This window comes from Chiloscyllium punctatum, chromosome 25 (genome assembly GCF_047496795.1).
Source record: "Chiloscyllium punctatum isolate Juve2018m chromosome 25, sChiPun1.3, whole genome shotgun sequence".
In the NCBI taxonomy this organism is placed as follows: Eukaryota; Metazoa; Chordata; class Chondrichthyes; order Orectolobiformes; family Hemiscylliidae; genus Chiloscyllium; species Chiloscyllium punctatum.
Window position 1 is genome coordinate 20,842,272 of NC_092763.1, and position 13,047 is coordinate 20,855,318.

General features: G+C 41.3%; 1 protein-coding gene across 1 annotated transcript in view; it reads left to right on the forward strand.

The window, feature by feature from the left end:
- The window catches only part of LOC140495735 (sodium- and chloride-dependent neutral and basic amino acid transporter B(0+)-like), a 38,450-nt gene that overhangs the window by 18,148 nt on the left and 7,255 nt on the right, over positions 1 to 13,047 (forward strand). Inside the window, exons 5-10 of the mRNA XM_072594787.1 lie at positions 2,381 to 2,519; positions 5,776 to 5,908; positions 6,466 to 6,606; positions 8,105 to 8,333; positions 9,209 to 9,334; positions 11,407 to 11,525. Coding sequence (XP_072450888.1) covers positions 2,381 to 2,519; positions 5,776 to 5,908; positions 6,466 to 6,606; positions 8,105 to 8,333; positions 9,209 to 9,334; positions 11,407 to 11,525 — 887 coding nt within the window. The remainder of the gene's footprint in view (positions 1 to 2,380; positions 2,520 to 5,775; positions 5,909 to 6,465; positions 6,607 to 8,104; positions 8,334 to 9,208; positions 9,335 to 11,406; positions 11,526 to 13,047) is intronic.

Here is a 13,047-nt window from a genome sequence, read left to right on the forward strand (position 1 = left end):
CTTACCTAGATCACCTGACTACCCATCTTCCTAGTTAATTTATTTATCCAGGTTGCCCACTGTCCACTTGGTCAGCTCTCACATCTACCCACAGCACTCAACAACCTATTGACTGAACTCGTTGGCAACTAATAGGATAGACAGCAGAAAAGTTATCTTCCATAACTCCCCACATGATTAAAAGTGCAACATTGTCTTTATAAGTGACAGTATTCGCTGCATAAAATTCTGAAATCAGTACAAAATTACTCCCGGTTTTCGACATGTTCTGTTCTCCCCGTTTTGTTAAGTCATAAAGTCCAGTGTGCATCAAAAGTAATTTCATACCGTCCTTTTTGAGAATCCTTGAACTGGCTTCCAGTAGCAAGGCACAATTGACGATTCCATCTCCCGGTCATGGCAAGATGACTTGTCCATCATCTTTACATTTTTACCAGTTCTTTCTCTTTGAAAGAAAGTATTAGTGCATGCATTCTGCCTGATGGCTAACGGGAATGGGCTTTTTCCTCTGTGACCACTGGAACTCCTGTATCTATCTGGCTCACTGTCTGTTTCTCTGTCTGCTTGTTTGCTGCCTACCTCTGTCTGCCTGCTCGCTATCTGTCTGTCTGTGTCCGCCTGCCTCATTGCTTGTATCTCTGCTTTTCTTGCTGCCTATCTCTGCCTGTCATCTTGATGTTTGTCTCCGTGCCTAGCTGTCTGTCCCCGCTGCAGTCTCTGTCGAGAGGTTCCAAGTCAGTAAGTCTGCAATAGCAATAACAGCTGCCTCTCCCTTTGTGTTCAGCTATTAAATCTGGCACTTTCATTTCAAAATGACATTATCCAGATCCCCTCTTCCCAATAGCAACTAGATCACATTTGATTATGGATAGCATAGGTAATAGGCGATGACATGCATCATTTGGCCTTGAGTTAACAGAGACAATTTACATGACCATCTTCCAAATCCTCGCACATAGGACAACTTGCTTTTCAATTGGACATTTAGATCAGATTCCCTACAGTGGGGAAACAGGCCCTTCGGCCCAACAAGTCCACAGTGACCCTCTGAAGAGCAACCCACCTAGACCCATTCACCTACATTCACCCCTGACTAACACTATGGGCAATTTAGCATGGCCAGTTCACTTGATCTGCACATCTTTGGATTGTGGGAGGTAACCGGAGCATCCGGAGGAAACCCAAACAGACACAGGGAGAATGTGTAAATTCCACACAGACAGTTGTCCGAGGGGGGCATTGAACCTGGGTCTCTGGCGCTGTGAGGCAGCAGTGCGAACCACTGAGCCACCGTGCTGCCCAGAGTACTGTGGAGTCTTTGTTATAATGGATATATGAATTGCAATGGGATATGTGAAATTTCTAGTTTCTCTTTTAATCTTTAATTCAACTTACAATACAAAACCAGTGACCCTTCCATGAAATTCTACATCCATATTTCTTAGATTAGATTACTTATAGTGTGGAAACAGGCCCTTTGGCCCAATAAGTCCACACTGACCTGCCGAAGCGCAACCCGCCCAGGCCCATTCCCTACATTTACCCCTGCACCTAAAACTACGGGCAATTTAGCATGGCCAATTCACCTAACCTGCACATTTTTGGACTGTGGGACGAAACTGGAGCAAACCCACGCAGACACGGGGAGAATGTGGTTAGCACTGCTGCCTCACAGCGCCAGAAACCCGGGTTCAATTCCCGTCTCAGGCGACTCTCTGTGTGGAGTTTGCACATTCTCCCCGTGTCTGCGTGGGTTTCCTCTGGGTGCTCCAGTTTCCTCCCACAATCCAAAAAAAATGAGCAGGTTAGGTGAATTGGCCATGCTAAATTGCCTGTAGTGTTAGACGAAGGGGTAAATGTAAGGGAATGGGTCTGAATGGGTTGCACATCGGTGTGGACTTGTTGGGCTGAAGGGCCTGTTTCCACACTGTAAGTAATCTGATCTGATCTAATCCACACAGTCAGTCACCTGAGGTGGGAATTGAATCCGGGTCTCTGGCGCTGTGAGGCAGCAGTGCTAAACACTGTGCCACCGTGCCGCCCACTTTAAATATTTAAATATATATTGATGACTCGATATAATCAGATTTGATAATTTGATAATCAGATTAAAGGAACTCTTTTTACTTTAATGTTGGGCTATGTGATTAAAGTATGTATCAAATAAGCTTTGCACTTGCATACAGGGAACAAACCAAAGCTGGACGGTGCCATGTGTGCAGTGTACTGACTGTACTTCTCTGTCTGCCTCATCTGTTACCTTACTCATATGAGTGGAATGATTCAGTCAGAGTGAAACAGTGACCTTGATTATATCACTAGAAATGACAGCATTGTTCCTAGTGAAATGTAATTCTAAAACACATTCCACATTTTCCAGGCCCACTCTGCAATCTCACTCTGAACGATGGATATTTTACAATCGTTAATACAACATGGCTGCAGACAAACAATGAAACTTGTCCAAATGGATCAGAAATCTCCATTTCTCACCAGGGTCCGAGTGAGCAATACTGGGAGTAAGTACATTGTTGCAGAGAGCTACACCTATAACCTGCACAGCTGGGCCAGTAACTCCTATTGGGAAGGTCAGTTGGTGAACGTTCTGTTCATTGAGATCAAAACTGTTTGATTTCGATAGAGATATTATTTACATTGTGCATCTCTTTAAAAGAAATAGCAATGGTTGCTTCTTTAGGTAACTGCCTCCTGGTTTACTGCAGGTTTACATTAAAAACGTTTGTACAGGCAAACATTTATTTTTGTGTTCTTCAAAGAAAACAATTACCACTGGAATTGCTAAATACTGAATAATTGAAATTATCTATAACTGATACACCTTTCTCTGTGTTTTTTTTTTGAATGCAATTTTGTGTTTAACCCATAGTCCTGGGAAATGAATTGTGTTTAACAATCTGAAAAAGTTGAAATTATTAGGAGATACAGTGTGGATAACTGAACTGTTCTTCACAGGGATTAAGGGAAGGTTGCTGCTTATAGTAGATGGGGAACACAATTAATGCAGCAGTGAGCTTTCTCATTGTTGTTTAATATACTATCTCTGGGTTTCATGACTGATCACTGAATGTGGGTACAACAATGAATTACCAGCCAACTGATTTATTTTCTTGTTAAAATGAAGGGGAATACATTGGGGTCCTTGTGATTTTAGCAGTTACGCCAATGAAAAAGAGAGTTTGCAAGGTTGCTCCCTTTCCGCATGACACACACACACACACACACACACACACAGACACAGACACAGACACACATATGATCTGACGGAGTACGAAGATATATTGCTTACTGTGGAAGAAGCCAGCTGTTAGACCAAGCATGTGGATGAAGTGGGCAAAAGGAGCATTGTTACTTGAAACTAGATTCAGAGTCGTAAGAGATTCATAAATTTCATGGGGGTCACGGAGAGGTGAGTTCCATTACACTTTCAGTTGTTGATCTTTGCACACCAATTCCCAAAGCATTCTGTCTCAAAGCATTCCCTCAATCTCAAAGAACTTCATCACATTCTCTCACATTTGCACTCACTGTGAGGCTTATGCCATCTCCCAAACATGCTTCTTTGTCGTTTAGCACTTTGGTAAAATATCACAGTGTTCTCCAGCTTTTGGCTTGTTTGGTAGTTACATGTGCACCATAAGAATTGAAATGGAGAAATGTAACATGGAAATTCGGCCTCTGCTGATGCTTTCACTTCCCAACCTCTGCTCCTACTCTGAGGCCACCATTAATACTACATACCTCGGAAAATGAACAAAGGTAATGTTTTGGAAAGGGTTATTGTTGGAGGTTGCAGGAAACTCACTCCAATTTGATGATGCCATAAAGAAATAATTGGGGAAAAGCCAGAACATCTTAAAACCTTGTTGTATGAAGATCTGAACAACAACGTCTAAACATTAATCTAACTTCGGCCCGATTGTTATCAAGTAATAAATTGCATCTTGTTAAAAGGAAACCCTCATTCACCTCATTAATGTCTTTTATTTATCACTGTAAACCAAGTAGACCCGAGACCCTCGGAAAGAGGATGGTCACAGCAAACTATCACAAACACAAGCTTGTAATGGTTGACACTGCAGCCCATACAGAAACTCCAAAACCCCTGCCTTCTCGTACAGGTAATGGTCTGTTGGTGGGGTGATTGGAAGTCCCAAAACTGAGGCAACAAATATCACAAGCATTTCATTTTCTAAAGTGTGGGGCTGACCAGGCTGCCTAAGTGCGGTGGATGCTGGAACAGTAAATAAATTTAAGGACGGGTTAGATAGATTTTTAACTGGTAATGGGGTGAAGAGCTATGGGGAAAAGGCAGGAAAATGGAGGTGAGGAGCATATCAGCCATGACCAAACAGCAGAGCAGGCTCGATGGGCCAAGTGGCCTAATCCTGCTCCTATATCTCATGAACTTATGAACTAAGGTTCAACTGAAACCACAGAGGTAACATCCCATAGGGGTAATTGGAAAAAGGAAGAAGGGTCTTTTAGTTACACGAAAGAATCCATTTGGGTGATTATTGAAAACCCTGTATACATTTATTACAAAATGTAAATGAATCATGTCAGTTCAGGTTTCTATTGTCCTGTCACCTTGATGCTCCCTCCCATCTTCCAAATGTACATTTGCCTTCAAGAGAATGGTATGATCAGAGTGAAAGCAAAGGGTGTGACTGAATTGGAGAGCTTACTGACTGTGAGAATGGTTTGAGTTTGAGCTGTCTTGGTGACTGTTGTTATGAATTTGATTTTGTTCATCTATTCATTTGAGTGAGTTTGAGATTTTCCTGGCAACTATTTGACTGCGTATTGGAATTCGCCTCATCTGTAGCCTGACCATTATATTGCCCATATACATTGAATGACACCTGGAACTGTCCAGGCAATCCAATCGCTTGCTTATTGATTGTCCCTGTGCCCATGTGACCATGGCACTATTTCTCCATGGTGCCAGTCATGGGGATTCTCAAGGCTGAATTGAACCACATTCTCAGTGGATAGCCCTTATCATCAATGAGCTACCCACTCCCAACAAATAACTGAGGCACAGCCTGTAGGCCTCCACGGCATCTTTCAGAATGTCTTGAACAGACATGCACAAAAATGGTAACAGACCAGCTGAAGACTAAGAGAGTGGAATCCATTTTGGATTATAAATACTCCTGAGGGTGCCTTGATTGCTACACCTTTTCAGTCCAGGCCTCTCTGTAACAATGGGAACCAGTGACTGCACCAAGAGCTCTCTGTGTCTGATTCACCTCAGCTTCCTCAAAGTAGTGGCCTTGGTAAACATGTCTCCCAGGAGATACACTTGTGGGCTGTGGGATTGTGAAGCACTATGGATGCCATCAGCACATTCTTGGAAGGAGCTGGAGGTGATTCCATAGTGTAGCTACGTGCAAAAGACAGTGTCTTAGATCTATCTCAAACTTGAAACCTGCCCATTGTATGATAGGAGAGTGAACTTTGAGGGTCCATTTGGCTAGATGTGGCTTTCTGATGTCCAGTACTGAAATTTCGTGTTTGCTGATCCATCCATTTCCGTTTTGTTAGTTTCTTCATAACATTTGGGACAAATGAGGAGTTTGTGATCATACCTCAGTAAAGAGGCAGCCACTTTGCTGTATAGAGTCACATATTTGCCAGGCTGCATGAAGACAAATTTCTCTCTTAAAATACATTACTAAGCCAGATGAACCTTTAATGGCTGTCTAATGAAAATACTCCTAATAATACATTTCCTATTGTCATATTCTTCAGGAAAGTAGTTTTACGCCGTTCCAGTTCAATTGAAGAGACTGGGGAGATAGTCTGGTATTTAGCTCTTTGTCTGCTTTTGGCCTGGCTGATAGTTGGAGCAGCCTTATCTAAAGGAATCAAATCTTCAGGCAAGGTACATGATTGGTGATCAAAACTAGTGACAAAGTACAATTTTCTGTGACAATAAAACTAGAAATTATAAATCATTTGTGAAGTGTCTGGTTTATCTCCCAGGTGATGTTAATCATGTCTCTTTGGGGAGTGGGAGATCCATAATTCATCAACACTTCAGGCCTGAGGGAGATCTGAAGATTTTTTCCCTGACAGAAAGGACAGCAGCAATTCCCCCAAACCCCTACAATGTCTCCCTCGTTCTAAGGGTTTCAGTCACTGATGCAGGAACTCTGGGGGAAGCTGTGTAGATCTGGAAAAGTGATTGAGAGCATTAATGTGTGCAATTTATTTCAGTGTGAATGGGAAAGAGATCTGCAGATGTGAGGACTGAAATATCTTCATCTCACCCTATTCTAATCTCCTATTAAAATGAGTTTTGACCCCAAAGATTAGAAATAAATAGAACAATTCTGTCCTATTTAAATTCACTGTTATGCTTTACTGGGGTAGCTCACTTGAAATCAATTTCTCGTATTCCCAGAGTCTAAAATCTGACAAGCTTCTCTCCATGGTCAGGCTGTTTATTTTACTGCAACGTTCCCATATGTGGTTCTGACCATACTCCTGATCCGAGGAATTACCCTGGAAGGAGCCTATAAAGGGATTGAATTCTACATCGGAAAGCAGTTGGACCTCTCAAAACTGACTAATGCTGAGGTAAACACATATGAGCAATCCATATGGTTTCAACGGAATTTTGTGTCAAAATGTCTGTTTATTTACCTCTTGGTGCTCAAGATAATTGAGAAAGGATTTTTGTTCACAGTCACAATTTCAGTCCTTGCTTTTTGGTGCAGGAAGTGAACTGGAGATGGTTATTGTCCTCCAGTTCAAGAAATATAGCCCTAATTCTCACTTTATATTCATAGTCATTTGTCAGTTCCTCTATTTCCCAGCCCTGGATCCAACCATCCAAACCTTTGTCATCTCTTATCGAAGGTCTTTGAAAGTCTTTCACAGGCACTACTCTTGACTACTCTTTTAACATGATCACCCTTTAAGAAGGATGGTCATGTTAAAAAAATGACCAACTCGCCACCCTTCAGGGTCTCGGCCTGTATTCCTGATGAAGGGCTTTTGCCCGAAACATCGATTTTACTGCTCCTCGGATGCTGCCTGAATTGCTGTGCTCTTCAGCATCTGCAGTCATTGTTTTTACCATCCTTTAAGAAATCCTTACTAGCTATTTACATCATGTTTTCTTGTGCACAGATGTTCAATTAGTTCATCTTTCAGCAAATTGCCTTATATTCTTCTTTACACTCATCATGTGACCTGGATAACTCTCCCCGGTTAGTTCTGTTTCCCTTTCCGGAAGACAGGAATTACATTTGCTATTCACCATTTCTCGATACGTTTTTCTTTGAAATTTATACCTAAGTAAAGGTGCCTCTCCTCTCTCCTGCTTTGTTCCTTCCATTATTTGATGATATTCCATCTAAACCTAGGATCTAAACTGCCTACATTTTGATCAGCTTCTCTTGTATATTATTCCTTGATATCTTAACGTTTCTGAAATGGCTCTTTGCTTCGATTGTTGTCATTTCTTTTTTGTTTTCTTTTCAGTAAAAACCTTAGGCAAAGGCAAAATTATTCCCTACTATCATCCTGTCTTCTGTGTGTTCATTCGTTTCTGTAAATATCATCTAGCTTTGTTTTATCTCTAGGTCAGTATAGCTTCTTGTCTACCGCCACCCTTTTCCTTCATAGTTTCTTAAAATACCCACATTGCATGATCTTCATTTGTTACTCATTACCTTAATCCTTATTATAACACAATTGTTGTTCCGCACATTTTCTCAAATGTTTTCTCCCATCTTTGCTGCTTCATTTATTTTAAAAAGATCCTTTTTGGTGATAGCAGCCTTCCATCCCATGTTGGTCAATCTCTCTCCCTGAATAAGTTATTTTCTAAAAAAAAATCACTTGTGGATTTTTGTTTTGTATTAAAAACCTGTTCTTAATTACTGTTTTTGAAAAAAGTAGAATGGGAGTTACTAGGTGTCTGTGCACACGTGGCTAGAAACGAGGTGAGTCATTCACTAGAAAGCATGGCTGATATTGATAACATCTTATTGGGAAAATTCACAATTAGTTCACGGTTTCAATTGAAATCTTTTTCCTGTACTGATGATTTCTCCCTTCTATTTGCCAGGTCTGGAAAGATGCTGCAACACAGATTTTCTATTCTCTTGCAGTGGGTTGGGGCAGTTTAATAACACTGTCATCCTACAATAAGTTCCACAACAACTGTTACACAGATACCATTGTTGTCTGTGTTGTTAATTGTGCTACCAGTGTGTTTGCTGGATTTGTCATCTTCTCCATCCTTGGACACATGGCTCATAAACAAGACAAGCTTGTTTCAGAGGTTGTCCAGTCAGGTAACTGCAGTCACACTTACTGTCCTCTGTTAAAATATTTCTGACCCATGATGTAATTTTTTGAGTTTCTCAACCTCGTATTATCTACTCTCTGAAAGGAAACACAAAGTCAATGTGTTGTTTTGTATTGCACCATTCAGGACTGATGTACAAGAAATCAAACTTGGAAAGTGAGCACTAATTTATATAGCATGAGAAGAGATTGGTGGTAATGTTGTTGACAGCAGGAGCTGTTAGCTGTCAATCTTAGCTGGAAATACTTGAACCAGACAGATAAATTGGTTAGGGTGTTGTCATGGGGAATACTGTGGGGATTGACAGTCTCCATCACCCTTTCCTCACTGGAAAGGCTACAATGTATGGCTATATTCCTTTTGGTGATATAAAAGAGGGTCACATATTTTAGTTTAATGTTCCATGCATTCCCCATAGGACTATTTTGCATGATATCAATTTGAACAATTAGAGTCAACCTGCTTGATTGGCAGTTAACAGTTTCTGGTATATCTCCATGCTGTACATTGGCCAACCAAACAGTAATATTTTCTCATGTGATAGAAAAATGATGTTCCCTAACCAACTTTGGTTTCTTGCATTTCAGTCCTGATCTGGACAAGACAAAAACCTTCAAATTTGAGTCCCTTTTAGATTCTATATTTAATTTCTGTATCGCAGAGGTGAAACTTCTGTCAAGAAATAATAATACTTTGAAAAGAACATTCTTTCAGTTCCATTACACATATACTCTGCAAAATGTGATACATTTCAACAAAAAAATCTCTTAATTAATTGTTGTGTTAAACTTAAAAAGAAATGAAACAGTTTGCGAATTACTGTTTTAAGTACAATTAGTTCACTATTTCAATTGTATCTAGGTTTCGGTTTGGCTTTCATTGCCTACCCAGAGGCCCTTGCACAGTTGCCATGGGCACCTTTATGGGCCACGTTATTTTTCTTCATGCTGATCACTCTAGGACTCAGCAGTCAATTTGTAGCTGTAGGTAAGAACAATATTACTTTACTTCCTTTCCACTTTGATTAAAAGGGAGCTATTGTGGTCTAGCCTTTGAGTCTGCACAGGAACCCAATGCTGCACATATTACACAGGGTTAGTATTAGGAGTAGGGGAGTTTGGCCCAGCTAAGGATGCTGTTTACAGCAAAATGGCACATTGCCAGGGAATCGCTGTCAACATTTATCAAGGGGACTTGTAATAAGCTTAATATAACCTCAACTGGGGTTATATCTATTTCAGACCCAGGTTCTGAAGGTCCATATACAAGATTCAGTGATATGGAAGGTGTCTCACTTCTCTCCTGCAGTATGCCAATTCAGTACGTACTTTACTGGCTGTTTGCACATTTACGAATAAGCACAAAGGCAAAAACATTTCTAGGCTGGTGGAAGAACCAAGATCTTGCATTTATCATATTTGGATATCGCAAGGTATTGAAATGCCTGTGAGCTATAATGTAGGAAATAGCATTGGTGTAATGTAGGCTATATGGCAGCTAACTCGCATACTGCAAAACCCAACAGCAATGCGGAAAAAGACCAGATGATGTATTTTTTTTCATGTTGATTGACAGGTATCTCCCAAGTCCATTTTCCAAGTAAGATAATGAAATCTTTGACATTCACCCAAACGAGCAAATGTGGACTCCATTTTGATATCACATTTGAGGATAGCATTCCTGAAAGTGTAGCCCTTCTGCAGTATTGTATTGAAGTAATTTTTGTCTTCCAGCCCTGTGTGAGAAACACTGGTTAGTGATTGTTGCTGACAGACTTATGGTGCAGTGGGTAATAAACCTATCGCTGGGCCACAGGCTCCAGATTTAAATGCCACGTCAGGAGCCGATGGTATTATTAGCCTTAACGTGCTTTGAAACTTTGTACATATACTACAGAGCAGACACACAGGAGGCTGGAGGAGCACAGCAAGCCAGGCTGCATCAGGAGGTGGAGAAGTCGACATTTCAGATCGAGACTCTTCATCAGCATGGGGGAGAGGGAAGGGAGCTCAGAAATAAATAGAGGGAGGGGCATGGGGCTGGGGGAAAGGCAGATGGGATAGCGACAGGTTGATACAAGTAGGGGGTTATTGTGATAGGTTAGTGGGAAGGGTGGAGTGGATAGATGGGAATGAAGATGGGCGGGCAAGGTCAGGTCAAGGAGACAGGGAAGAGAGTAGGGGCTGGACATGGGATGAGGTTGTCTCTAACCAAGTTTATACCTAATTTGCAGTTTTTTTGTCTCAGCTTTACACCTACCACCCTTTCTAGTCCTGCATCTTCCCTTCCATTCTATTAACTTCTCTATCTCCCACCCCTAACGTTATCCTATGTTCAGCCCTTACTCTTCAATCAATCCTCATTGACCTGTCCCTCTTCCCTCCCACCTATCCACTTCACCCTTCCCACTGACCTATCACAATGCTCCCCTACCTGCATCCACCTATCCCTATCCCACCTACCTTTCCCCCAGCCCCACTCCCCTCCCTCTATTTATTTCTGAGCTCCCTTCCCCCTTCCCCCATCCTGATGAAGTGTCTCGATCTGAAATGTCAACTTCTCTACCTCCTGATGCTGCCTGGCTTGCTGTGTTCCTCCAGCCTCCTGTTTGTCTACATTGGATCCCAGCCTGTGCAGTTTTGTTTTGTCACATACCCCAGAGAGACAGGTTCTTGTTGAGACAGATGTCTTGAAGTTCATTAACAATGCTATCTGTTTATAAGCCTACAATTCCAGAGTTACATACATGACCTGGGTTTTGTGCTTAGGGATGTTACTGTGGGTTATATGTACATAACTGAATGACTGAATACACAACCCTCACTACACTGCCTTCATGACACAGTAGCTGAAGATGAAGTGGGTCCCTTTATACTGAATGTCACATATCATATAGATAGTTTAAAGTACATCTCTGTCAGGTCTGGAATTGTACCAGATGACAACAGTCCTATCTGATCTTTGATCTGGGGAGTTATGGAGTTATTGGGTGAGAGGGAGGGGACATTTATTCCCTAGGACCACAAAGCTGATTAATATTTGACTGTTAATTTCACCAGAAGCCATTATAACCTCATTGCTGGACCAGTTCCCTACATTTCTGCGATCAAAGCGTCTTTCTGTGACAGCTGGTGTATGCTTGGTGCTGTATCTCCTCAGTGTCCCATGTGTGACACAGGTTTGTCATCTTTCGGTATTTAGCTTTGATTTCACATACAGCTATCATTAGATTGATGCCTTTCACGAAGTGAAGCCCTTGTATTTTAGTCGTCTTCTTTTCTCCACCCACTTCAATGTTATGAAGTGTTGTTAGAGGTTGATGATCCTTATTCAATACAAAGCCTGGGTAAAGAACTAAAACTCATCTCTAAGTGTCCTTAAGAAGATAGTAATGAGCTGAAACATTGCAGTCCTCATGGTGGAGGTGCCTCCAGAGTGCTACAGGATGCCACAAAACTACAGAATATTGATCCAGTAACAATGAAGGAAGGGCAATATACTAAGAATATTTTAAAAAGAGCTGCATTGGGCCATTCAACCCATCCACCCTCTTCTACTATTCAATAAAATTATGGTTGATGTAATCATGGCCTGCTCTCAACTTTCTGGCTCTCAACTTTGTAACTTTAGTCTCCTTTTAGTGTTAAAATTCAACATAATTTAGCCTTCAATATACTCAAATGACTCAGCTTACACTCCTTTTTGGGGATAGTGAATGCCAAAGATTAATAGCATTCTGGGGTGAAGAAATTTTCTTTTTATCCATTCAAAGGGTGTCACTAGCTAGGCCAGCAATTATGACCATCCCTAGTTGTCCTTGAGAAGGTGATGGGAAGCTAGGGAAGTGATTGTTGGGCCTCTTACTGATTTCAAAGACATTTGGATGGATGGGTAAATGAATAGGAAGGGATTGGAGGGATATGGGCCAAATGCTGGCAAATGGTCTTAGATTAATTTAGGATACCTGGTCAGCACGGACAAGTTGGACTGAAGGGTCTTTTTCCGTGCTGTATATCTGTGTGATTCTGAGTGAGATAATGGCTAAGTGAGTTCACTGGGAATGTGATTCAAAGTGGGAATATAGTGTAAAGGGGGACAGAGCAGCTTGAAGTAAGGTCTACTGCGAGATTTAAAACCTGAAGAGTGAGTGATTAATGGCAGAAGATAAAAAACACAGATCAAGAGGCTTACCCTGTAGTAGGAGCAGAGGCAGAACACCGTAACAAAAAAAAGGGGTAAAGTAAATTGGTGAGTCAGATCGGTGATCATTTTTAGTCATTGGTAGTGTTGGGAAACAAAATAATGGCTGAGGAACTGAATAAGTACTTTGCATCAGTCTTCACGGTGGAAAACATGAGTAATATCCCAAACATTCAATAGAGTTGTGGGGCAGAGATGAGTACAGTGTCCATCACCAAGGCTATGGTGCTAGAAAAATTGAAAGCTCTGAAAGTGGATAAATCACCTGAACCAGATGGACTACACTCTAGAGTTCTGAAGGAGATTGCTGAAGAATTAGTGAAGGCTTTAGTAGTGACGTGAGGTATCACTGGAGTCAGGGAGGATCCCAGACGACTGGAACATTGCTAATAAATTGCTAATTGCCCCCCATTTAAGAAAGGAGTAAAGCAAACAATAGGAAATTACAGGCCAATTAGCCTGACCTCAGTCATTGGTAAGATTTTGGAAGGATGAGATTT